The sequence below is a fragment of the Nematolebias whitei genome, chromosome 1 (assembly GCF_014905685.2).
Source record: "Nematolebias whitei isolate Nwh7 chromosome 1, NemWhi1, whole genome shotgun sequence".
In the NCBI taxonomy this organism is placed as follows: domain Eukaryota; kingdom Metazoa; phylum Chordata; class Actinopteri; order Cyprinodontiformes; family Rivulidae; genus Nematolebias; species Nematolebias whitei.
The window spans coordinates 13,346,058-13,369,835 of NC_056498.1; the positions used below are offsets into that span (position 1 = coordinate 13,346,058).

Sequence of the window (23,778 nt, forward strand, 5' to 3'; positions counted from 1 at the left end):
TGTACTTTTACTTAAGTACAGTTTTGGAGTACATTCTCCACAACTGGTCTAAAGTCAGGATACTAACTGGACTGTAAATCTGCAGCAGCACACCACTGGCAGAACTTTTGCTAGTTGACCCTATTTGTGTCCTCCAACCCAGATAAACCGTACTCCACATTGATGTGACAAATTTTATAACCACTTTGTTCAACAATCTATATATTCTTGTGGATATAAAATAAAGTCCTATGTGTTGTCATCATTGTGTGTTCCCATACAATGGCAAAATTAGTTCTCCGCATTTAACTCATCACACCTGGATACATCCAGGTGGAACAGTGGGCGGCTATGTAAGTGCCCATGGAGCAGTTAGGGATTAGGTGTCTTGCTCAGAGAGACCACGACATGTGGAAATGGCAGGGAGTCAAATCGCAACTTTCTGGTCCCAAGTCTGCTGCCCTACCTCTACCCCATCTTGGCCCCTTATTTGATGTTCATGCCAAGGATGTCCATCAGTCAACCGTAACATTATGACCACCTAGATGACATGAGGGCAGCACAGTGGCGCAACTGGTAGAGCTGCTGCCTCTCAGCGAGCAGGTCCCTGGTTCAAACCCCGGTCCAGGGGCCTTTCTGGGTGGAGTTTGCATGTTCTCTCTGTGCATGCGTGGGTTTTCTCCGGGTGCTCCGGTTTCCTCCCACAGTCCAAAAACATGCATGTTAGGCTGATTGGTAACTCTAAATTGTCCCTAGGTGTGAGTGAGAGAGTGAATGGTTGTTTGTCTCGTTTGTCTCTATGTGGCCCTGTGATGGACTTGCGACCCGTCCAGGGTGTACCCCGCCCCTCGCACAGTGATTGCTGGACATGGGCACCAGCGACCCCCGTGACCCAAAATGGAATAAACGGGTAAAGATAATGGATGGATGGATGGATAGATGACATGATTTTCATTTTATGATTTGGACTGCACTCATTGAGGAATTGACCCATTTTCAACAACTTTCGAGTTGACCCTGAGATGTTTTCTTCCTCATTTGCGTCTTGTGTAAATTGGGGAGATAAAGTTGATCCACCGCTGTTATGCCTCTAACGCTTTGAGATTTGGAGAATCTGGAGGCTAACTCAACACCTTGCACTCTGTCAGCTTTATAGACAGGGTTTTAAATTAGGCCATCAATTTAGTGTAGGTAATCCTGGTGTAAAAATGAATTTTTAAACCCAAGGATTTTACGCAAACAACTCCAAGCCACGCTTGAGATATGTAGAAGTAAAGAGGCTGGAGGGTTAACAACTGTTCCGTCTGTAAGCTGTCAAGCAAGGTACTAACACTACAGTAACAATGGACATATAAAAGGATAAACGGGCTTGAGGATATGATGTAGTAATGACAAATGGTCCATAAAACCAGCTGGCCACAGGATAAAGAATGGGAGATAGTCAACACGCACTTTATGCATTGCACTACAATTCAGTTCAGGTATTCTCCATGTTACCTTTTGTTCTGTAAATCCTGCTTTATTATTGAAAGCTCACATCTTTGCAGGGCATAGCTGGCTTGATTGATGATATTGATTGATGATGAATGTTACTTAAAGAAAGACTTGTCTTTGAGGCCAAAACTGTTTTGTGAAAAAGCTTACAAACTAAATTGAGATTATTAACTCCTATACTATTGAGTGCTGAACTGGAGAAATTTCGTTCAACTGGAATGGAATTATTAAAGTTGATAATTGTATGCATTTGAAGAAGGAAAATATATAAAAGTGGAAGCAAATAAACCAAAATATTGTCTTTTTTTTTTTATAACCTCAAGACGAGGTAGGCTCTTTGTCTTTCACGTCACATGTGGTACATGAGGTGGAACGAAACTGTGTACTCAAGGTCCCATTTACACCCAAAAACAGCAATAATATAAAGTATATTAATAAAAGAAGAAACAGTATACAAAGCTCTAAGATATAAGCTAAACAATGATAATATATATTTTTTTCTTATTTTGGCTGCTCCATTCTTTACCAGCAGACTCATGAATCTTCACTTCATCACAGTCTCCCATCCTGAGCAAGCACAGTGGCAACAGTGGAAAGAAAAACTCCCTTTACACAGGAAGAAACCTCCAGAAGAACCAGGCTCAGGACAAGCGGCCATCTGCTTCGACCAGCTGGGGTTGAGAGGACAAGAAGGAAAAACAAATAAACATGGCAGGTCCAGATGTAGGTGCAGGTGTACCCCCTATTGAAAGACAAAAAAAACAAATGTTAAGGATATAAATAATTACAAAAACAAAACAGGTTGAGCAGAGTAAGTAAAGAAAAAAGTAAAGCATAGTGAAAAAAGTGTGGTCTGTTTGTACTCCAGCAGTCTAAGCCTATAGCAGCATAACTAGGGATAGGTCAGGAAACCCAAGCCAACCCTAACTATAGGATTTATCAAAAAGGAAAGTATTAAGCCTAGTTTTAAAACTGGATAATGTGTCAGCCTCACGGACAGAGATTGGAAGTTGGTTCCACAAGAGAGGAGCCTGATAACTGAAAGATCTTCCTCCCATTCTGTTTTTTGTAAAATCTAGGAACCACAAGTAAACCTGCAGTCTGAGAGTGAATTGCTCTATTAGCAAAATATGGAACAATAAGATCTGTAATATAAGATGGAGCCAGATTGTTGAGAGCTTTGTAGGTTAGAAGTAAGATTTTGAATTCTATTCTGGATTTGACAGGGAGCCAGTGGAGAGAAGCTAAAACTGGAGAGATATGATCTCTCTCACTAACTCCAGTTAAGAATCTGTCAGCAGCATTTTGGATCAACTGAAGACGTTTTAAAGAAGTATTTGGACACCCAGATAATAAACCATTGCAATAGTCCAAACTGGACATGATAAATGCATGGACCAGTTTTTCTGCATCATTTTTAGATAAGATGTTTCTAATTTTAGCGATGTTACGCAGGTGGAAGAAGGCAGGTCTAGTAACGTTTTTAATGTGGGGGATAAAAGACATGTCCTGATCAAAAATAACACCAAGGTTTTTAACTTTAGAACTGGAGGCCAAATTCATGCCATCCAGAGAAAATGAAAGACTGAAAAAATTATTGCTAAGATGTTCAGGTTCAGAAACCAAAACCTCAGTCTTGTCTGAGTTTAAAAGCAGAAAATAGTGTTGTAGATGAACAGATGCTGCGAAATATTCATCAATTAAAACGGATTCTTCATTTTTCTGGACTGAATAAAACGTGCATTGAATTTAATGAAATGTAAACGTGAGACGTCATTTATCTTTGACCCATCAAAATGAATGCGGTCATTTATTTTACAGAATCAAAGTTTAACATCAAACATTTACATTAATTTGGCAAAATATGAAAATAACAACATAATTAACAGCTTTACAGGTAGTGAGAAACGATGCGGCGATTGTTTCCACTCTTCAGCAGAACAGCAGACATCAATGAAAACTGTACAATTATGATCAATTATCCACACGGCGGTGGATGAGCACTTTACACAGACATTTCTAAATTATCTGGAAGGATTTCTACTTGATAGAAGGATTTAAAGATGGAAATGAAGTTTAAAGGGAGTAAAAGATGGTATGTGAGGGGAAGTGTTGACCAGAACCGACACTCTCCATCCGAACCCAGCTTTCCTCGGTACGCTTGGTAGGAAACTTTACTCATTACCTTTCTGAAGATTAATCAGCAGATATGGAGGTCCAGTTAACGCTACCTGTCCAGCGTCTCCATAGGATGGCTGTGACTCGTCTGAAGTAGTGACGAGATTCCGTCAACAACAGTTCACCTCACCGGGTGGACTCCACATGAGTGGGGTCCTTCAGAAGTTCCACTCAGAGGTGGAAGATGTTATAATCCAACTCGGAGGAGCCTGATCATGCTGGACTTCTGTTCTCCCAAACGACTTCACAGAACTGCGAACGTCTTAGGACTTCTCAGCGCCTCACCGAACTCCTCAGAAGCTTCACCGAACTGCTCAGACTCCGAGAGAACTAGGAAGTACCGGCATTTTAAAGAGCTCTATTCCCGGTTCATTTGGGCGTCCCTGATTGGTCCATATCAACCAGACAGGGGTGTGGTTTGTGACGTAAGAGGTTACTAGAAGTCAGAAAACAGCAAGAATTGTTATGGAACAGATTAAACTGTTCTCAGAGACAGAGAGAGTTTTGTTTTGGCGAGTTTTAGAAACAGGTGCCAACTCCTCCGTTGACGTCTGAGAGGATGTAAACAAGACAGTTGTTCCAACACATGTCTGCTTCGACTCCTGACCTTAGAAAACGCACACTTGCTCATTCAAAGACAGAAATCAGAAAATGCATAAAAATCTGTAACAGACCTTAACATGAATTCTAACTCTGCATATGGCTTAAAAAATCATTACACTGTTTCACAGTTAATAAAATTGATTAGTTCACTGCAACATCTAAAATGGTTTGAACTAAGACACTTTGATTATCAACATTTGTAAAATAGTAATGATAATAAAAAGAGAGTGTTCTTTCACTTGATTTTCAAGAAGGAAAGTCTCAGGATGGGTGAACCTGTATTTCTGGATTCAAATCAATGAAACGACAGTTTCTGTCCCACAAGGTTCTTAAGGTCAAGGGTTTTGACCTTAGGCTTAGTTTTGACATCAGGTTAAGTTCACTACAGTGTCATCCTGGTTTTTATGTCTTTAAGACATGCTTGTAGTCTGAGTAGCTTATTGGATTCATTGGGCTTCATGGTCAAATATAACTGTGTATCAACAGCATAACAGGGAAAATTTATCATGTTGTGTTTAATAACTTTACCTAATGGAAGCATATATAAAGAGTTCTAGTCCAAGCACTGAACCCCGAGGAACTCCATGACTAACTTTGGTGAATGAAGAAGATTTATTATTTACATATACAAACAGGAATCTATCAGATAAATATGATTTAAACCATTTTAGAGCCGTTCCTGTAATCCCAATATCATATTCAAGCCTCTGTAGTAAAATATTGTGATCAACTGTATCAAATGCACTGAGGTCCAACAGGACCAGTGTAGACACAAGTCCATTGTCTGAGGCCATGAGAATATCATTAGTTACTTTTACTAGTGCTGTTTCTGTGCTATGAGAAGCTCTTGTAGTGAGTCACGTGGGTACGTGTCACTTGTTGTATGACAAATATATGAAATATATATGCATACAATATTCACGAGTTCTTCATTTTTCTGACTGTGTAATGCCGTGCATTGAATTTAAAGGAATGCGAACGAGAGACGTTATTATCTTTGACCCATCAAATGAATGGAGTCATTTATTTTCAGAATCAAAGTTTAACATCAAACATTTACATTAATTTGGCAAAATATGAAAATAATAACAGACAGTTTCACAAATAATGAACTTCAAATCACTCGGCGGTGATTTGAGGACTTTGCTTCAGATATTTCTAAAAATATCTGTACTGATTTATGAGAGAGAGGTGAGTTTAAGAGGAAATTGAGATTTATCTTACAGAGGAATATGTGAGGGAATTTAATCTGTTTAACCAGAAATTGCACGCTCCGTCAGGTATCTCAGCTTGTCCCAGGTACACTTTAGTCGAAGAAGAAACCGTTACCTTGTTGACGATCGATCACCTCAGTAAGAATCCTTTTCAACTGATATCAGCGTCTCCGTTGAGAACAGCTAAAATCCTTGGAGAGTCGTGCGTGGTTAGCTCAAAACAGAATTATAATCCCAAAACGTCTCTGGATTCTAGTAACTCTGACTCTTCATTGTCAGCAGCTCTCAGACTCTTTCTCCAAAACTCTCCATAACTCTAGTTTTTTCTGAACTCCTTCAGAACTTTTTCATTCTCGGAATCTTCTCCATTCTCTTCCATTCCAACTCTCTAACAGAACCGGGAAGTTGTCACATTTTAAATGAGTTTACTTCCGAGTTTACTTCAGAGCTTTCTGATTCGTGGATGGACCAGAAAGAGGAGTGGTTTTGACGTAAGGTGTTTATCAAAAGTCGAGGTCAGAGAATGAAATTTGTTTAACAACTGACAGAGAGATTATTGCAAAAAGCAGACTTCGTGGAGCCAACTCTTGGTAATCTTCTGAAAAAGTTTAAACATGACATTTCTTCTTCAGTAAACATTTAGTTGACCGAAGCTTCAACTTTCACACACTTACGACTTGACTCATTTCAGACAGAAAATCAAGAAATGCATATTCAGGTGATTTCTTGTTTGAATGAGGAATAAAAATCATTACTTACTGTTTATGTAAAATAAAAATGAGTAGTTCTTTTCAACCTGTAAAGCATTGAGTGAACTAACACAATTTGATTATTAAACATTTGTAAAACAGTAATGATTATAGAGGATTGTCTTTTCTGCTTGATTAATTCAAGAAAGAAAGTTCATCAGATGGCTCAGACTTATTCAAATCAATGAAAATAACAGTCTCTGTCCATCTGGTAGATTTGAGGTCATCAGGGTCAGATGGGGGTCAGATCATCAGGCCATCTAGTTCACTACACTCTAAACCCTGACTGAAACTCTTCAAACAGATTATTTCTTTGTAGATGTTCACGCAACTGACCTGCAACTATTTTCTCTAGATATCCTGATGCATGCTCAGTATTTTCTCTAGAATTTTTGAGATGAAAATTAGGTTAGATATAGGTCTATAGTTGGCCAGAATTTCTGAATCAAATTCAGGCTTCTTAAGTAAAGATTTAATTACAGAACACTTAACGTGCTGTGATATGTTACCATTCATTAAAGACAAATTAAGTAGATCCAAAATGTGGACATCAATTAGGGGAAATACCTCTTTAAACAGTCTGGTTGGGATTTTACACAAGATACCCTACTTGATGCAACTACAGACGACTGAGCTACCACAGCCATCTGTGTGGAGCAGGAAGCTGCCATCTAGGGCACCAAGGGGAGCAGAAGGGCCCAGAGTGGGGCAAATGAGGGTGGAGACAGGTATGGGTGCAACCGACAAAATCATTTACACCAACCTTTTGATCTTGTCGGTATGGGGAGTTGAGCCGGCATATATTTATATGTTGTTAATAAAATGTTCTAAAAAAAACAGAAAGTTCTGGTCCTGCAGCCCACACATCAGACCAGCCCACCAGAAAATCTCCAGACCCTACCGCAGCCACGCTGGACCTGATTTTACTTTGCTCAGGATAAATTCCTTCATTTCTCACCATTTCAGTCATGGTGTCAATAGAGGAGGAGGAAGAGATTGCTTGCCTCTTGGAAAAAAAAAAAAAAAAGGCCAGATCAGGGATGAAGAAGGGGAATGCAATACATTGGTGTCGCATAAAAAACAGTCCATCTCCGGGCAGTTTATTGTGTGACACCGAGTACACGTACGCGGTCGTAAAAAAAAAAAGCTTTGCACAGATATACCCTGCGGGTGTCCGCTTAAACTCTAATCCGGTATGCGTGGACTGACGTACGTGCGAGTATACTGGAGGCTTTAGAGATAGAGTGAGGAGCACAGTCATCTGCAGGGAGCTCGGATTATAGCTACTAATCCTTTGCATCAAAAAGCATCAATTGAGGTAATTTGGGCATCTGATTATAAAGTTTCCTTAACGCCCCCTTTTAGAGGTGCTCGGGCATGTCCCACTGGGAAGAGGCCTCGGGGCAGACCCAGAATTTGCTGGAGGGATAATGTACCTTCTTTGACATGGGAAAACCTTGAGGTCACCCAAGGGGAGTTGGAGAGTGTCACTGGGGAAAGTGATGTTTGTGTTTCTGTCCTGGGCCCATTGTCTCCACAATCCAACGATGGATAAGCAGTAGAAGTCGGGTGGAGAACGGAAATAGTAAAAGGTGTCCAAGAAAACAAAGAGCTTTGGGAGAATCTTTAGGTAAGCTAGGCCTGTACTTTCTCTGAATTTTATTTTGTTAATTTGGACATTCACACTATTTTTTGATGCATAATAGGTGTTTCAGTGATTTTGTTAGAATGCGGGGATAGAAAGAAAATATCTGGAATAGCATCAATGGGCATAAAGTATGGAAAAAATATTTCTACGGCCACTTTGTCATTGGTAAATGTGGCTCCACACGGCTCTTTTCCTTGGTTCATCTCAGATGTAGGTGATTTCCCACAACAGAGGAACCTGACCTGTTTACCCACTCTGTGGGCAGGATCATCAATGAAAAGTGGGTAGGATCATCAATACATAGTGGGCAGGATCATAACTGTTTTTTTTTTTTTTTTTGTTCAACACTTTGCCCGTTTTTGTCCTTAATTGCCCTATGATTGTACTTGAATTTTGTTACCTTATCTTGGCACTGCTTATAAGTCTGGGTGTAGCCATACTGTACCATCGTCTCAGATATTTCTCAGTATATGCGCTCATTTCTTGTGCTGTCATCCATCAGCATGACGAGGAAGTAGAGTTCAGATATAGTTTGCAGTTTTTCTGGGCAGGTATGACCAAGCTCCTCTGGTCAGTTGGCCGATTGCTGTTTGCTTACATCAAATCAGCCCCTGATAGCAGCCTGCTTGGAACCTCAAACAAGGTGGTCCCATAAACATAGCTGAGTGGAGTGGATACCGCAGGCCCATAACTGGTGCCGTGTCATGTGGAGATGATGAGTTGAGACAGTGGTAAAGCACTATAAGTAATTTAAGGGACTGAAAAGAACTAGGACCGAATTGAACAAATTTAGGCAGTACATTACAGTCTATTTCTAAATACAGAGCATATTTAGCTTCATTACCGGTACTAACACAGGAGTTGATTAGGAAAAAATGATCAGGTTAAAAATATATTTTACTCAGTTAAAACTTTTAACGTATTTTATAACAAATATTTTATAATAGCAAACTTTTTCTAAAGATTCCTAACTCCTGACTTTACTAAAATTGTAGAAACAGAAACAAAACACAGGAAATGTCACAATCATTTTAGCCATGTAGCAGACTTCACTGAATATGCCAGTGCAAACTCACTGTAGGCTGCAGAGGCCCACATGTGAAAGGGCTTAAACAACATATTGAAGTTATTTAAAATTTCTTTTAAAACCTTTTTTTTATATATTTGGATCAGCAATAATAACCATGTCATCTTACACATAAAAAAAAAAGTATGTCAAAGGTTATCACATGTTAGTGACTCATTTGGAGATCAGAAATGAATAGTCATCAAATTTGATTATCTATCCATTCATCAAACATCCATCCATCCATGTTTTATACCTGGTCCATCCTGTTCTGGGTCACGGTCAGTTAGTTCCTATCTCCAGTGGTCAATGAGTGAGAGGCAGAGTATGTTCTGGTCAAGTCACCAATCAATCACAACTTGCAAAACATTACTAAAAGTAAAATCTCAGCAGATCAAATACACTGAGTTAGGTAATTTGAATCAATGGACTGGACCAGTCAGATTGGACTTTTAGCAGTTGTGTGTTCCCCGCAGCTGTGTTTCACAAAAAACATAAAAAGTGGAAATAAGTGATACAATTGCTGTGGTCCTCTTATCTAATCTCGAATTACCTGAATCTATGATCAATGTCATATTTTAACCGTGTTCCAGTGGTAAGTCAAAAAACTGTGAGACTTGCTAATTGTGTGCTCTCTGACCAAGCTATTATCAAAGCAAGTGTGTTTTCATGTAAGTTATGCGTTTAAACCCTGTGGTAACGTCTTCTGAAATAGTTAGTGCATTACAACATCAGTGATTGATTTAGTGAGATACAAATGACAAAACATCAAAGTTTCTGCACAATAATCCAGGTAAAAAATCCAAACAAAGTTAAATCAGGTCATCTGGATGGTTTCTTTTTTTGTTGAGATATTTCGTCCTGCATCCAAAGGCCTAAAGAAGAACTGACAAAAGTAACAATAAATAGGTTTATGACAGGCTATCACAGCTTTTGACGTGTGAGGCATCCTTAGTGGATTTTAATAATGGGGTTAGACAGGAATCTTTCACTTTCAAAGTTGATCAAATCAATTGGAACAGCTTTCTAAAGTCGAAATTCTAACTTTGATACTAACTTCTTCACTTTAGAAAGTCATTCTATTTGATTTTTTCCAAATCAGAATTTTGAATTTCCAGCTTCTTATGTCAAATAAAATGTACAATTAACTTGGCTATTTTATTTTAAATATATCTCTGTAGTAGTTGCAGATTATGGCTTAACAACTTGCATATTTAAGCACAAAAGTAGAATGGCTGGACTTGTCCAACCTTTTTTTTTAACCATCCTGAATGGCTACATGTTGTCTTTAACCCTATTCCCAGGAGATTAGTTTTACCTAGGGACCACATGCTATTTGTAATAATTACGGAGATTGTCTGTGTTGTTCATCCCGTACGAATCGGCCATGTCAATAATTTGTAAAGTAAAAATTTCCCCGCAAATCACCTACTATAATTTGCTGAACTTCGAGGTCCTAGATAATACTAATCCAATGTGAATAGACATTGTGACTTGGACAGAAATGGGCGGGATCCGATACATAATTAGGCGGTTTTTGTTTTTTGTTTTAGTTTTCTAAGCAAAATCATTTGGAAAAATACAGAACAAGACTATTTTAAATGAAAGCGCTGCTCGCTTCGGCTTTTGTAGATGCTGCTACTTCCTTCACCGCAGATGACAGCAGGTGCAGAGACGCGCGCAGCTGGTGATCAGCTGATCCATCCATCCATTCATTCATTATATTTACCCACTTCTTCCTTTTTGGGTAGCGGGGGTCACTGGTGTCCATGTCCAGCCATCACTGTACGAGAGGTGGGGGACACCCTGGCCAAATCACTAGTCCATTTCAACTGGCAGGTCAGCGGCTGCGTGCGGCCAGTGACAGGTTGTCCATCTGAGCTTGACACAACTTGCAGCATGTTAACATTGTATCTGGAAGATGTCCGTAAATTTCAGCTAAATCTCAGGCTTTGGTTATCCCGTGCAAACGTGCCACATAAAAAACAGATGTTGGGGAGTAATTTGTTTTTTTTTTACATGTGGTCCCTAGGTAAAACTAATCCCGTGTGAATAGGGCTTTTGATGTCAAAGAGTTTATACCCCTGTTGTTTTCAAAGCCTCTGTTTGAGGTACTTTAGTCATTTAACACGATTTTAAGCCTATTTCAAACTATAACAAACTTGTGACAATAAACAATTTGTACTGGTTTAGACAGATCTGATATACAGCTACATCATTCTTTGTCCTGAGCTCAGCAGCTACATCTGCAGTGGCTTGTTTCAGAAGTCTGATTATCATGATCTACATATCTACAGCTTAAGAATTTTGGGCAGATACATCCAGATTGAAAAGGCAAACCATCGCTGACATATTTTCCAAGTCATAATAAGCACTCACACACATTCTCCATTCTCTGGAGTGCTGTCACATCCAGCTCCATCATATTAGCTGCCGCAATTGCTTGTCATGAAGAGGCTTCTTTTGCCACTGCATCATTCTTCCACCCCCAACCACACATGTCTGCCACTGAAATTGGCTTTAAAACCACATGTCCCTTTTGATTTGACCTGGCAGACCCTGAAACAATAACTTCATCAGGGCTTGTTAGGCTCATCCTGACCAAACAAAGGCCTAAACAAACAATGATTTCCCTTCATTTCGCCTAGAGGGCACCTTTCTGTCTTTTTTTCCCCCTTCTTCTTTGTCTCTGCCCTTGTCTAGAATGAAAATGGCCACTGCAGGCATTGTTTGTGCTTAAGGTTTAACTTTCTGCTTTTTGTATCAACAAGCCAGGAAATATTAAGTAGGTCACCAAGCAGATGCTTGGACTCTACAACTTGCTGCCCTATGACTAAATGCATCCTAAGCTGTACCGTATTCTTAGGCGGCTTGTCAGGATGTTCCACTGGCTCAGAGCGCAGCGATGAGACAATATGTTTGAAACAGAAGAGGTCATTTTTTGATCTGCTGCTTGCACAGCTTTGAACACGAGACGTCAGAACTGACAGTTTGAAATGGGAGACCCAGTGGGCTGATTTGAGTGCTTGTACATGTAGATTGTGGACAGGTTAGCTTTTGTACGGTCATTATTATCCTGTGTTTTCCAGGCTGACAGAGTTTAAAAAAACGGTTTCCATACTTTTCATGCCCCTGTGATTTATTCCAATATTCCTCCAGTTAGCATGCTAAGTGATGAGATAATCGAGTAAAACACACTTATTATGTCCACAGTGCATATGACAGACATTATGTCTCATCATTACAGCCTTGGGGACAGGAACCAAGGCCCCCGTGGGTTATCCAATGGACCTAATGTGCTAATGGGATAGCATGCGCAATGGTCCATCTCATAGGAGATTTCTCTCTCCAGAACCTCTCTGGAAAAAAGATTTGTGCTTTAGCACCCTCATTCAGACATACTTAAATGTATTTTTTTGTCTGATCGTCCCACCCACCTGGTGTTACACGAATGTCAGACCAAGTGCACTCTTGAAGGAGAGTAAATCATAATTAGAGTGATAAAGCACCCTCTAAGCCCTCTTAATTGAAAACAAACGGGGCAGAGTCATTCCCTGGTGTTTCTATGTTGACAATGAGAAAACTGCTCCTACAAGTTTACAACAATACGCAACTAATTAAAAAACTACCACTCCTTGAAGAAAAGCATATTGTCCACCACCTTTTATGTCAAGGTTTTAAACTAAGAACCGTTATGTTGAAAAACTACAGAGTTGTAACCATTTTGGTCAAACCTTGAAAACAATACGTGCAATTTCATTTTACACATAATATGTATTGTGACTGACTCTCATCTACTACATTTAGCTCAAAGTCTGTAAAACTATTTGAGTTATAGCCATTTGCGTTATGGCTAATGTTGACTAGCTGTGCAACCATCTTGAAGTGGAATTACTCTAAACATTTTTATCAGTTACAATTGTACATCCACTGCCAACCAGTTTAATGGTGATAAGATGATTTCTGGAGTCCACTCTCTCCTCCATTGACTCCTCTGAGGTAGCCACAGCCAAAGTTGTTCAAAACACTTGCCATGGCCATGGCCAAACCTCCTCAGAGGTGTTGACGGGGGAAAGGGTGGACTCCAGAAACCATCTTATCACCATCAAAGAAGCGGTCTACACTCATCTCCAGGCCAGCGGTCACTCTTTCAGGGATGAAGATGTTCACATCCTTGATAAAGAGGAACGATGGTTTGAGAGAGGAGTAAAGGAGGCCATCTTTGTGAAAAGAAACCGTCCATCATTAAACAGGGGTGGAGGCCTCCGGGTTCAACTGTCCCCCTCTTACAATGCTGTTAATTCTAGTATCACTCAGCCCTCTGTGAATAGCAAACAGCCATCAGTGTGCTAATGATCCATTGTTAGGCTGATGGTCCTCCTTGAACAGGTGAGCAACTGGTTTTGGTTGTCAGCAGCAAACTGGTTGATCCACTATGAGAAGGTGCTATTTATAAGACTGAGCTGAATACAGCACCTCAGACTGAAGAAGTATTTCGGATGAAAGACGAAACGTTTCTACAATTTTTTTTATTTTCTTTATTTTTTTATTTTTTTGAATGTCCAGAGGACCAGATTTAACTTTTTTAGATTTTTCTACCTGGATTATTGAGCATGCATCAGGATACCATCAAAGATGGTTGGTCCACTATGTGAGTGTGCTGCTTATGAGACTGAGTTTATTGTGGCTCCTCGGACTGATGAAGTCCTTTGGATGAAAGACAAAATGTTTCAACACAAAGAAACCATCCAGAGGAACTGATTTAAATTTGTTGGATTTTTTACCTGGATTATTGAGCGTGAACTTAATCCATCGATTACTATCTAAAATTTGTGCATTGTTTTGTGAGGTATTTTGCTAACAAACAGTTAGCTACAAATAATTATTGCTGAACGTTTTAGGAAAGATCTTGAGCACTCTGTTAGATGTCATAATTTTTCTACGTTTAATCTCAGGTACTAGGTTTAGCTGTATAAATGTAAAAATTACTTTGTTATATATAGTTTTTTGTGTTTCTTGGGTCAGTTGGTTGTGGGTACCATTTTGAATAAGGCAGTGAATAATACTGTGAGGTTTCTAATGTCAGAATTCAACCCGAGTCATGTTTGTTATTCACATACAAACAGTTCCCTGGCCTAAACTCTAATTTTAGAGGTTTAGAGGTCTGCAATTTCAAGACTTGATATATGAATCTCAAACAAAAATATTAGTGATACACCCCTTTCATAAACAGACACACTGCCGCTTTCTTTACAGACATTGATTAATCCATCAAAAAGCTTTTTGGTGTCTACTGTCCTCCTCTGAGGAAATTACCTCATCTTATCTATTTTGAGCCCATCTCAGTGTCCCTCTAACCTCAGTCCTCACTGCTCTCTACAACTCAGAATAGTGGGTAGCTTTTTCAAATTAACTTCTCAGCATGAAGGGGATTCCACAAACAAGACACAAAGCAAATTTAAGGTCTAACATTGCTTGAAGAAATGCGTGTCGTCCGCAGCCTTTCATATCAGAGTTTTAGAAGATCATCTAAAGTTGAGAAATAACTTCTAGCTGTTTCGGTGAAATCTAGAAAATATCAACATGTGCAATTTTATATAATGCCTTGCATGAGATGTTACAGTATGAATGAAACTAAGCTAATCTCTCATAAAAGTTTACATACATACCTGCAAGACTTACTAAATTCTAGTCATTTTTGTGTAAGCTAAGGTTGATTAACTGCGGCAGCCATCTTGACGTGGGTTGACTCCAACAGTTAATCAGTTCTAGATGTACAGCCAGTAACTATTTATTGTCAGTTTCAGTAAAATCTGCCCCGTGGGTTTATGAGATAAAATGCTATCAGAAAAACAGGATTGATCCAACTTAAATAAATTATCAGAGTTACAGACATATTTGTGTTTTCTGTCAGTTGGTTACCATACCATACCATACCACTTTATTTATAGAGCACTTAAAACAGTGACAAGGCCAACCAAAGTGCTGTACAGACAGAACAACAGGTAACACACAAAGCAAAATACAAAATGAGGTAAATCAGAATACAGACATAAAAACGATGCAGATAATGAGGACAAACCAGTGTGGAGCATACAGGATCAAAACACAGATCATCTGGTGTTGAAAGCCACCGAATAGTAGTGGGTTTTTAAACAGGACTTGAAAACCGAGAGGGAGGGGGCCTGTCTGACAAGCAGAGGTAACTCGTTCCAAAGTCTTGGTCCTGCTACAGAGAAGGCCCTGTCACCTCTGCGCTTAAGACGAGATCCTGGAACTGTGAGGAGCAACTGATCCGCTGACCTCAGGGAACGTGGTGGGACATACGGTTGTAGCAGATCAGAGAGATGGGGGAGGGGGGGGGGCGAAACTGTTCAGTGATTTGTAGACATACAGTAGTATTTTGAACTGGATTCGAAAGTGAACCGGTAACCAGTGCATTGAGGCCAAAACTGGTGTAATGTGCTCACTTTTGCCTGTACTGGTTAAAAATTGGGCTGCTGCATTCTGGACCAGTTGTAGTTGTGCAATGGCGGTCTGACTGATACCAAACAGGAGCGAATTGCAGTAATCAAGCCTAGATGTAATGAATGCATGTACTACTGTTTCCAGGTTCTTTTTGGACAATATGGACTTCAGTTTGATTGAAGCAGACACCTTGCATTAAATTGAATCCAAAAGATAATCAGCTTCATTGGTATATCCATTGATTGTTTCCTTAAAGTTTTAATAAAGACTGTCCATGGGCATGAGATTTTTTGCTAACAGTCCGACAGAACTGACACCAATAATTAATGCTTGAGTTTAAAATGCAGAGCTTGTGCGATCTGTTAGCAAACTGAGTATTAGTTGAGTATACCTCTTATATACTACCATGCCAAATTCTAGCTAAGTATCTGGAAAATTTACAGAGTTATACCTTTTTGTGGCATTTCCTGAGGTCAAATAGCTGTGATAGCTATTTGACGCCAAAACTTAATCAGTTGTATACACTAATCTAATTATTTCTTTCTGAGAGTTTAATTAAATTCTGTTCAGTGGTTTGTGAGATATTTTGCTACCAGACTAACAAACGCACACAAAACCTGTGAAAAAAACCACATTATCACTCTTCCTTAGACTTGATAGTGAAACCTATGCTGACATAAGCTGAAGGAGTATTACAAAGAGAAAAAGTCTGCCTGTCAGACCTTACTTTATCCCCCCCACCTCTTTGACACACATCTTGGGAACACATTAGTATTGGGCCCTGGCTAAACGGTTGACCCTGTCCTCCCTCCATCCATCCATCTATCCATCCAGATGAACGGTAATGACCACGCAGAAGAAGAGCCCCTGATGAATTAAACATGTCCTTCCAATGAGAATCTCATTTTCCCACCTTCCAAGGGGAAGCAGGATGCCATTTCTTTCTGCTAGCGGAGCTACTTTATCATTTTGCAGCTCAGGTGCATTGAAGGTCAACGACATGCTCTAATATATTCCATTGCAGGGCAAATCAGATGCATTTCTTGTAAACCGCCTGTCTCAGGGTCAATCTGCAACTGGCCCCACCATCTATTTGACTGCCAGATTCATCCTGCCTTTCTGGGAATGGGGCTCGTGACCAGCTCCATAATGGCAGCAATGGTTACAAGCCAGGGTCCAATCTCCCTAAAGTGTTACCCAGAAACTCCCATGTCCCCTCCAATTTACCCTTTGTTTCATACTGTTACTGTGTATTATTATGGTTCAAATTCAACCTGGAACATGAGCTGAATTTTATTCTTTGTCCTCTTTGTTTTTATTTTTTTTATTTCATGGTCTCTCCATGGTCTCTTTCTCTTTCTCCTGTTACACCCCTCCCCCCTATCCCCTGTCATCGCTCTGACTTCTTCACATTGTCAGGTCGGCAGCTGACCATCTTCAACAGCCAGGCGTTTATTAAAATTGGTGGTGGAGAAAAGGGGCGGCACTTCCAAGGGCAGATCTCAGGTCTGTACTACAATGGCCTGCAGGTGCTCAAACTGGCCGCTGAGGGTGACTCCAACATCCAGATTCAGGGAAACCTGAGGCTGGTGGGCGATGTGCCCTCTGTGCTCACCACTGACACCACCTCCACCACCCCACTGGCTGATATGTCCACCACTATCATGGAGACAACCACCACCATGGCCACGACCACCACCCGCAAGCAGCGCTCTGCAACAACCATGAGGGACAGCGTAACACAGGTGAGGTCGAACATGGTTCATACTGACAAGAATCAGCATTCCTTGAAAGGAATGCATCGCACTCGCTGTCCAAGTTTTAAACTAAGATCATTTTGACAAAGTTATACTGTTGCTGTTTTAATCAAGCCTTGTAAATGATATGCAATACTGTGAGATCTGGTTATGTTTGATCATTGTTCTGAATGACTCTCAGCCACCACCACATCAAAGATTAATAATAATAATAAAAATAATGTGGTATGTATTGTCATCATTGTATGTTCCCATACAATGGCGAAATTGGCTCTCTGCATTTAACCCATCCACAACCAGGTGAAGGAGTGGGCAGCAATGGAAAGTGCCTGGGGAGCATTTTGGGGATGGGGTGTCTTGTCAGAGACACCATGAGATGTGCAATGACCGGGGATCGAACCCAGGACCTTCGGGTCCCAAGTCGGCTGCCCTGCCTCTACACCATCTCGGAATATGTGTCAAATTAATTGAGTATAGCCATTTTTGTGTTTCTTCAAATCTGTTGGCTGGGATGGCTATCTTGAATTGAGTTGCTTCCAAAAGGGAATCAGTTTAACTATATACAATAATTAATGAACAATAATTAACATTAATTACTTTGTAAGAATTTCATTAAAATCCATCCAGAGATATTTTTCTAACAGACAGTTGGGGTTGACGTCAAAAGGTCAAACTAAATATTTAACCAATGATAAACAATATGATGCACTTGAAGTATGTGCTGTGAATTAGTTTCATCTAATACAACACAAAATTGCAGCTAAATATCTCAGATTAACTGGGTTATATCCACTTTTGTGTTTCCTAGGATTAGTTGTCTGTGACAGCCATCTTGAATTTGGTTGGCTTCAAAAGTTATTCAGGTATAGACGTGCATTCAGTGACTAAAAGTTCAATCAAATCTGTCAAGTGGTTTTCTAACAAGTAGAGTTGACTTCTATTGGTAATGACAAGGTTTTGTATGTGTTAACAATGACTCTCAGCTACTACTGCATTTATTCTTTCTTTTTTCTTAGCTCTGTTTCTCTAAAACTGAGTTATAGCTATTTTTGTGTTTGCTATAGTAACTTTGCTGTGGTAGCCATCTTGAATTGGAATGATTACAAAAAAAATTGTTGTAGAGGTGCATCCAATACCTACTTTCTGAGAGTTTCAATATTATCTGTTTTCTGGTTCCTGAAAATTTTGCTAACAGTGTTTGTGAACACAAACACACTCACAACAGGCAAAAACATTATCAGCCTTATGTCTCTGGCAGCAGGTGACAAGCTAAAAGAAAGTGTCACTGAGTTTGTGAGGTAATCTATGGCTGTGCATTGAGGGTGAAACATTGGGACGAAATTTTAACTGGTTTTCTTGGGTCACAGCAAATTGTAAAAATGCTGAAAAAAGATTTTTGGAAGATAAAGAAGTACATGAGATGAGCCAGATGACCCATACTTGGATGAGTCATTTTAAATTTTTAAAGACATTTTACATTAGCTGCCAGGTCATTGCCAGTCTGGGAATAGGACCTGACGGAGGTCTTATTACGCCAGAATGATTACAGTCTGATTTCCATTCAAAAAAATTTTTTTTAAACTATTACATGTGTCTTTCTGGGATACAGGAAGTTAAATCAACCCATATGTAGTACAACAAAAAAGTAGAAAATTTTAGACAATTCAAAAACAGTCAGTTGAACTTTATATGGAACAATATCTGTGTGCTTATGAATCCATACATCCATTGTCTTCCGCTTGTTCCAAAGTTGGTTTGGGGGTGCAGCAGCTTGAGCAGTGAGGTCCAGACATCTCTTTCCATAACCACCTCTTCCAGCTCTTCTAGGAGGACTTCAAGGTGTTCCCAGGCCAACTAAGAGACAAAGTCTCTCCAACATGTCCTAGGTCTTTTCCGGGGTCTCCTCCCTGTTGGACATGTCCGAAGCACCTCCTTAGGGAGACGCCCAGGAAGCATCCTTATTAGATCCCCGAACCACCTCGACTGGCTCCTCTCAATGTTGAGGAGCAGTGGCTCTACTCCCGAGTCCCTCCTGATAACTGAACTTCTCACTCAATCTCTAAGGGAGAGTCCAGCTACCCTGCAGACAAAACTCATTTCAACCACCGGTATCCACGATCTCATTCTTTCTGTCACTACCCAGAGTTCATGATGATAGTTGAGGGTAGGATTATAGACGACCGGTAAACAGAGGTTTGCCTTACAGCTCAGCTCCCTCTTCGCCACAACGGACCGACACAGAGATCACAACACTGCAGATGCTGCACCAATCCATCTGTCAATCTCATGCTCCATTCTTCCCTCACTCGTGAACAAAATCTCGAGATACTTGAACTCCTCCACTTGAGGCAGAACCTCACCCTCGACCTGAAGAGAGCAATCCACCCTTTGACGAATGAGGATCATGGCCTCAGATTTGGAGGTTTTGATTCTCGTTCGCTTCACACTCAGCTGCAAACCACTCCAGTGAGAGCTGGAGATCACAGCACAATGACACCAACAGGACCTCATCATCTGCAAAGAGCAGAGATGGAATCCTGAGGCCACCGAACTGGATTCCCTCTGCCCCCTGGCTGCACCGAGAAATTCTGTCCATAAAAGTTATGAACAGAATCGGTGACAATGGGAATTATGAATGTAAGATGCAATTGTGTAAAAATATGTAAAGATGGAAGTTTCAACATGTAAAGTCCAACTTCCTGCGACTCATTTTAACTTTCATTGATGATCCTGCTGGCCCTGTGATGGACTTGCGACTCGTCCAGGGTGTACCTCACCCCTCGCACAGTGATTGCTGGACATGGGCACCAGCGACCCCCGTGACCCAAAAATGGAATAAGCGGGTAAAGATAATGGATGGATTGATGGATGATGATCCTGCTGTAGTCTGAGAGCTGCAAAGAAGCCTGGGTTTACTCAACTTAGAACAAATTTCATTTGATCCCCATAAATTAATTTTTCCAAAGCTTTGTAAGAATTTTGCTACATTCCATAAAATATTGGTTGCAAAAGTCAGAGCCCAAGATGTTTAATCAGACCACAAGTTTTACAGATTTTATTTCAGAACTGCACAATGAGATCCAGAACAGAAACTTCAACCAAAAAGGAACTGGAGAATTTTGCATTTTCAGAACAAATTCAGTGTGAATGTTGAGAAACTGAAACTGGATTGAAAATGTTCGAACAAAAGAACAGAAGCTAATGTTTTCTAAACCATAGCTAATAGCTGAAATGGTGGACTTAGCCAAAAGCTAAGAGCTGAGAGAATAATCTTCAGTCCCCCCCAAATGATTTGAGGAAACTACATTTAAGCAATGTTAAAACTAGGGATGCACCGATCCACTTTTTTTACTTCCGATCCGATCCCGATACCTACATCTGAATATTGGCCGATACCGATCCAGTTCCGATATCTTGATCATCATTGATTTTACATGAGGCTGTAATAATCTACTCTCAAGTACAATTTGTACAAATATATGCATGCATGTCCAAAAAGGTAACTTGAGGTAAGTTTTATTAATGTTGGATAAGTTTTATAGTTAGAATAAAATTCTGCTAATACAAAACATGTTTCTTTTATTCCTAGCTTTAAAGTGGATATTAAAGTGATTAATTTAAGTGATTGCTTAAAGTTATTTTATATTTTTTTAAATAAGGGGCAGATATAAGAACTATTTTTCTTCTTTCTGCACTCTTTTCATTCAATGTTTTATTTTTGATGATTTTTTTTATTTTTAAATGTTTTTTTTAATTAATGAATAAATGAATTAAATAAAATGTTAAATGGCTTCAAACATCTGCTAAGTTCATGGCATAAACCAACAGACATGTTCCTATTTGTAGTATTTTACATCACTTTATAATGTAGCTGTTTTTGTTTTTAATATAATTTTCAAATCATATGTTTTTTATGATTGTCTACTGTTGTACTGATAAGTATCTCCTGGAGGGTAAACTATATCTTGGCTGCAAGTATCAAACTGTGAAATCTTTCATTTTCTACAAATGATAGTGGTTGGTCATTAATTATGATGAAGTTTAGCAACTTCTCTGTAAACATTTGAGCTCCGTGGCTTCAGCGATGTCTTCTTCTTGTTCAATCCGCAGCAGGCAGCCTGATTTGGGGCAGCCGCGCTCAGTCTGTCCCTCGTCAGAAACGGGCAGACTGAGCGGGGCAGATTGGACGCGGCTGGCCGGGGTCGAGTCGCCTGTTGTGGGTTGAGCAAAAGGCAGCGCCCTGCTGAAGCCACGGAGCTCGAATGTCCATCGTAAAACTAACTTTACTGCGGTTTAATGTGGCGCTATGGCTCTGCAGACATTGCACGTTGCTCTCTTGTTTTGTGGTGTTTCTAATGAAAAATACTTCCACACAGCGGACATGTTTTGATGAAAAGTTTGTTAGCTGTTAGCCACAGTGCTGCTAACTCAGCCCTCACGTTGTAGCTGGCTGCAAACTATGAACTGGATTTCCTGAATGAGGCGGGTCTTATTACTCTGGGCTCATGAGACACTCCGTCGTTCAGGAAATCCATTCCATAGTTTGAAGCCAACGTGCATCATGGATCGGAAATATCGGCAGGTGGATCGGAAAAATCCGATACGTAAATTATGCTGGTATCAGAGGCCAATACCGATACTGGATCGGATCGGCCCCATCCCTAATTAAAACTAGAAATCATAACTTCCTCAGATGATAGGGGTGGTTGGTTTACATTCGTTCATTCAACCTTTATTTAGACAGGTTAATCCCATTGAGCCTCAGGGACTCATTTACAAGAAAGACCTGGTTTTAACAAAGCATGATGACAACAGTAGACAATCATAAAAGATGCGTACAAATTGAGATGAACAAATTAAAGAAAATGGTATTTTAAAAAACCAAGCTAGATTATAAAGTGATGTAGAAAACTAAAAACTGGACCATGTCTGCATTGATTTTTGCCACGAACTTAGCAGATGTTTGAAGCCATTTAGAGAGGTCAAGGGCATACATACAGTACAAGGTCATACAAGGTGGAATAACCAACCTAATTTTTGAAAGGAAACCTTTATCGTCATAGCTGTCATAATGTTGACGTTGCTCACAACAATGACAGACAGAGGGTATTTCCAATTTCCCCCTTTGCTCCATTATGGGGGACAATATTTAAGGCAGCCAATTATTCAGTGTGACTGCTTAATTAGCATTCATGTTTGTTTTATCTGTATATAGCTTCTTAAATACACTTTTTGCAATCAAACTACTTCTGCAAACATTGGCCTATTTTAACCATCTGAACATCAAAAAGTTCAAGTCAGTCAAGAATGGACCTTTCATCAGCTTTTAATATGGTTCAGCCACATATTCTTTTAAAACGCCTTTGTGACCTATGTAAATGTCAGCAGCCATCTTGTGTTGTTGATTGTACAACTGTGTACAGTTATACAGTTGTCCCTCCATACTTCGCGTTTCGTTTATCGTGGACTCGCTCTATCGCAGTTTTTCAAAACAAGATTTGACATGACACACAACTGGCTGATTGATGGATGAGCCACACGATCGGCGTTAAATTTTTATTTAAAATGAATTATTTTTAATTATTTAGCACCTCCTGCAGCTTTGTGCAGCCCTTACTGCAGGATAAGTTAAATCAATAAGGATAAGTTTAGATTTAAGTTAAACAGATGTTATATCAACATTGTTTCAGGGTAGTATGGTTTAGTGATTGTCAGTAACTCCTAGTAATATAAAGTCAAACAGCCCAGATTGGTAAAATATTTCAAACTGATTTTAGAAATTAAAAATTTGTAATCTGCCATCCTGTCGATACAAGCCTTAATGTAACAAACATTTTTCGACAGATGTTTATGGCTGGTCATAAATAACACAACTTGACCTTTAGACTGATGTTTTTATTGTTAATATCTTTACAGAGAGTGTAAACATTTTTAAGAGCTTTGTTTTAGTCATTCTTATTGAATCTACTGAACATGATGCATTTTCAGAACAGCACAAAACAGTCATAAGAAAGTGTTTTTTAATGCATCACTCATTTATGCAGGAAATTTTCTCCTGTGGGCTTAAAAAATGCAAAAATATTCCTCCACAATGATGTCAGAAACAAACAATCACACAAACAATGATTAATTCAACTTACTGCTGTTTAAAGTGGTGCTGCAAGTATAAGCTCAGATTTCTGAATAGATTGTTTTGGAAAGCGTGCCACCAGTTCTGACTGAAGAATTACAATGAAGCGTTTGACTGTTAACGCCTTTGACTGAATAGCCGTTGATTCACCCTGAACAAACAAAAAATCATTCATCCAGATTCAAATCCATTTGCTAGCAGTTGAATAACCTACAATAACTAACCATCATCCTCAAAGTCATCCAGTGTCACACATTTGAACGTCAGATGTCGGCATTTTAATATCCAGTTTTATTGATGGCAGAGTGTCATGATCAGCTGCAGACAGAACTCGGGGAAATTAGAGAATGAAATAGTGTGAAGAACTTTTTTTATTAAACTATAAATACAAAGTCTATGAGCTGACATGGCAGCGAAAATTACAAAAAACAATCACACGAGGGTGTGTGTGTGTGTGTGTGTGTGTGTGTGTGTGTGTGTGTGTGTGGTCGG

General features: G+C 39.6%; 2 protein-coding genes across 3 annotated transcripts in view; both read left to right on the top strand.

Moving 5' to 3' along the window:
- LOC119414734 (neurexin-2) overlaps positions 1–23,778 on the top strand; it is a 1,264,057-nt gene that overhangs the window by 789,349 nt on the left and 450,930 nt on the right. The window lies entirely within an intron of this gene.
- Positions 1–23,778, top strand: part of LOC119408335 (neurexin-1-beta) — a 447,382-nt gene that overhangs the window by 385,251 nt on the left and 38,353 nt on the right. For both annotated transcript variants that reach the window (XM_037675133.1, XM_037675141.1), the window contains one exon: positions 16,819–17,144. In XM_037675133.1, coding sequence (XP_037531061.1) covers positions 16,819–17,144 — 326 coding nt within the window. The remainder of the gene's footprint in view (positions 1–16,818; positions 17,145–23,778) is intronic.